We start from the raw sequence: 2500 nt of genomic DNA, 5'->3' as shown, positions 1-2500 counted from the left end.
TATGGAAACACGGGAAAAAGTCCTCCATTGCTTTTATAAAATATTCCTCAAAGATAGTTCAACAAATGAAAGAAAATGGTGGTTTTTTTACTTCTTGATTGAAACAGATTTTTTTGACACAAGTTCATATTTGGTAACAACCAATCAAAACGCGCGTCTGATAATACATTACCAATCGAAATTCGTGTGATGTTACAGACGTGTTCCATACTCTCATCTAAACATAGCGATTGACCAATGAGAGTGCGCGTACTTTAATAAAAAGTAATACTTAGACAAATTACGCCTGTATTGGAAATACTTAGACCAATCACAGGTTACATAATCAAATGAAGTTATGACTTTCTCCAAATAAAGAGAGGTACATTAAGCCTCTTAAAGAGAAGGTCAAAATTTAGGCAAACAACCTGCAGGTGATTCTTCTTGGGAGTTTGATAAAAGTTCTGACAAAAAAATGATGATGGCGACTGATCTGCAATCTAGAAGCGTATATTTGGTTGTCGTAGAAGAAAGCTCGTTAATTGTCTTAAACCTTCTGTCCCTTATGGGAAACACCTTGGTTTGCATCTCCGTATACAGAAACACACGATTGCGCACAACAACGAATCTTTATATCACCGCGCTGGCAATAAGTGATTTACTGTCGACCGTGTTTGTAATGCCGTTGACGATTGGCGTCCTTATAAGCGGCCGCTGGATTTTTGGCGAAGTTGGCTGTAGCTTTCATTCCTTCCTTTCTTTGTTTGGCATGTACGTTTCACCAGTAACAATGGGGCTAACAGCGCTCAATCGTTATGTGCGAATGTGCAGGCCAGAGCATGAATATCACAAGTTCTTTTCTAGGAAAAAGTCACTGACACTTTTAGCGTCTGTTTGGGTTTTTGTTGCCTGTTATAATGTCCTCCCCGTCGTAGCTGGTGTTCAAAAAAGCACTTTTGTCCCTGGATATGCCACTTGTTCCGTTGGTCATCTCAGCGAAACTGGAACACTGATACACTATGGCATCGTCATCTCATTGTTCCTTTTAACACCTTTAACAATCACCGTTTTTAGCTACGTAAAAGTTGCGAAAAAGATGCAACAGCACAAAATCGAAACGTCGTCCTTGAGACAAACCTCACCAATCATTAGTGCCCTAGAGATAAGAATTAGTAAATCTCTATTCGTAGTTGTTTTCGCTTTTATGATCTGTTGGATTCCTTCTTGGATCATTGCCCTTGTAATGCGCCTACACTTGGTTGCAAAGATACCACGAAACGTACTGCTGCTAAGTTCGTTTTTGCTTTACATATCCAATACAATCAATCCATTTCTTTACGCTGGTATGAACCCTTGTTTCAGACGAGAATTCCGGAAGATTATTTGTAAGGAAAGCAGGAATGTTGGGGATCGCGTAAATAAAATAACCCCTCAGCCAGATACGAATGACATTATTCAAGAAGACAAAGGTCATTTCTCGATTGATTAATTCAAATCTCCAAGGAATTAATCATGATAAAAAAAGGGAGTAATTTATGACTGAGGTCTCTGTGCAGTTTTATGTTCAGATGGCTTGTTTCGACGATTTTAGGTCGCGTTACCGTTAACATTTTATTTTACGGCACCACGTAGCTGCTTACGATGGCCTCTGCACGTACTGAGCATTTAGATCAATTATGATAAGGTTTGCATCCACGTTGTACTCTGACGGATTATCGAATGAAAAAGGGAAAAAAAGGTCAAGTCCCTTTCATCCATGAAAGGACGACAGAACTGAACAACAGAAATTTTAGTCGCTTGTAAATATCACCGGGCGGACATATTAACGGTCATTAACTTTAGTCAACTAGTGCTCTCTTAACATCAGATTTACAATGATATAGTTTGTGTTGAACGTGTGCTTTGAGCAGCTGGTGATGAGGTGTAATCTATTTGGTTTCGCAGTGGGCAATTTGATGAGTTTTAATTTAAGCCTTTGAAATGTTTAGCTTCTTTCCATTCTATAATTATATATTTGACAAGAAGTATGAGAATGTGCCAAACTAAACGGCTGTCATGTCATGCATTATACCTATCACTCCTAAGACAGAACTGAACAACAGAAATTTTAGTCGCTTGAAAATATCACCAGGCGGACATATTAACGGTGATAAACTTTAGTCAAATAGTGCTTTCTTAACATCAGATGTACAATGATATAGTTTGTCTTGAACGTGTGCTTTGAGCAGCTGGCGATGAAATGTAATTTATTTGATTCCGCAGTGGGCGATTTGGTGAGTCTTAATTTAAGCCTTTGAAATGTTTAGTTTCTTTCCATTCTATAATTCTATATTAGACAAGAAGTATGATAATATGCGAAACTTAACGGCTGTCATGTCATGCATTAATTATCCCTGTCATTACTAAATGGATCAGTATTGTAGGACCTGTGTCACACTGAACTTTAGATAAATTAAATAGTCTCTTTATTAATCGTTCCTCGTTGTAAATATAAAACTGCTAAATATTCCATCCTTCCCTG

The 2500-nt window shown here is 37.9% G+C and overlaps 1 protein-coding gene across 1 annotated transcript; it reads left to right on the top strand.

Moving 5' to 3' along the window:
• Positions 1–460: 460 nt before the first annotated feature.
• Positions 461–1776, top strand: LOC138056403 (beta-1 adrenergic receptor-like). The gene has a single exon (XM_068902188.1). It carries the CDS (start codon positions 461–463, stop codon positions 1466–1468), a length of 1008 nt encoding a protein of 335 aa, XP_068758289.1. The 3' UTR covers positions 1469–1776.
• The last annotated feature ends 724 nt before the right edge of the window (positions 1777–2500 follow it).

Source organism: Montipora capricornis, chromosome 7, assembly GCF_036669925.1.
Source record: "Montipora capricornis isolate CH-2021 chromosome 7, ASM3666992v2, whole genome shotgun sequence".
In the NCBI taxonomy this organism is placed as follows: Eukaryota; Metazoa; Cnidaria; class Anthozoa; order Scleractinia; family Acroporidae; genus Montipora; species Montipora capricornis.
Note: the sequence above shows the minus strand (reverse complement) of the source record. Positions and strands in the feature narration are given on the sequence as shown.

Excerpts from the sequence above, each read along its gene's own strand:
- LOC138056403 (XM_068902188.1), top strand. The coding sequence starts at position 461 with ATGGCGACTGATCTGCAATCTAGAAGCGTATATTTGGTTGTCGTAGAA.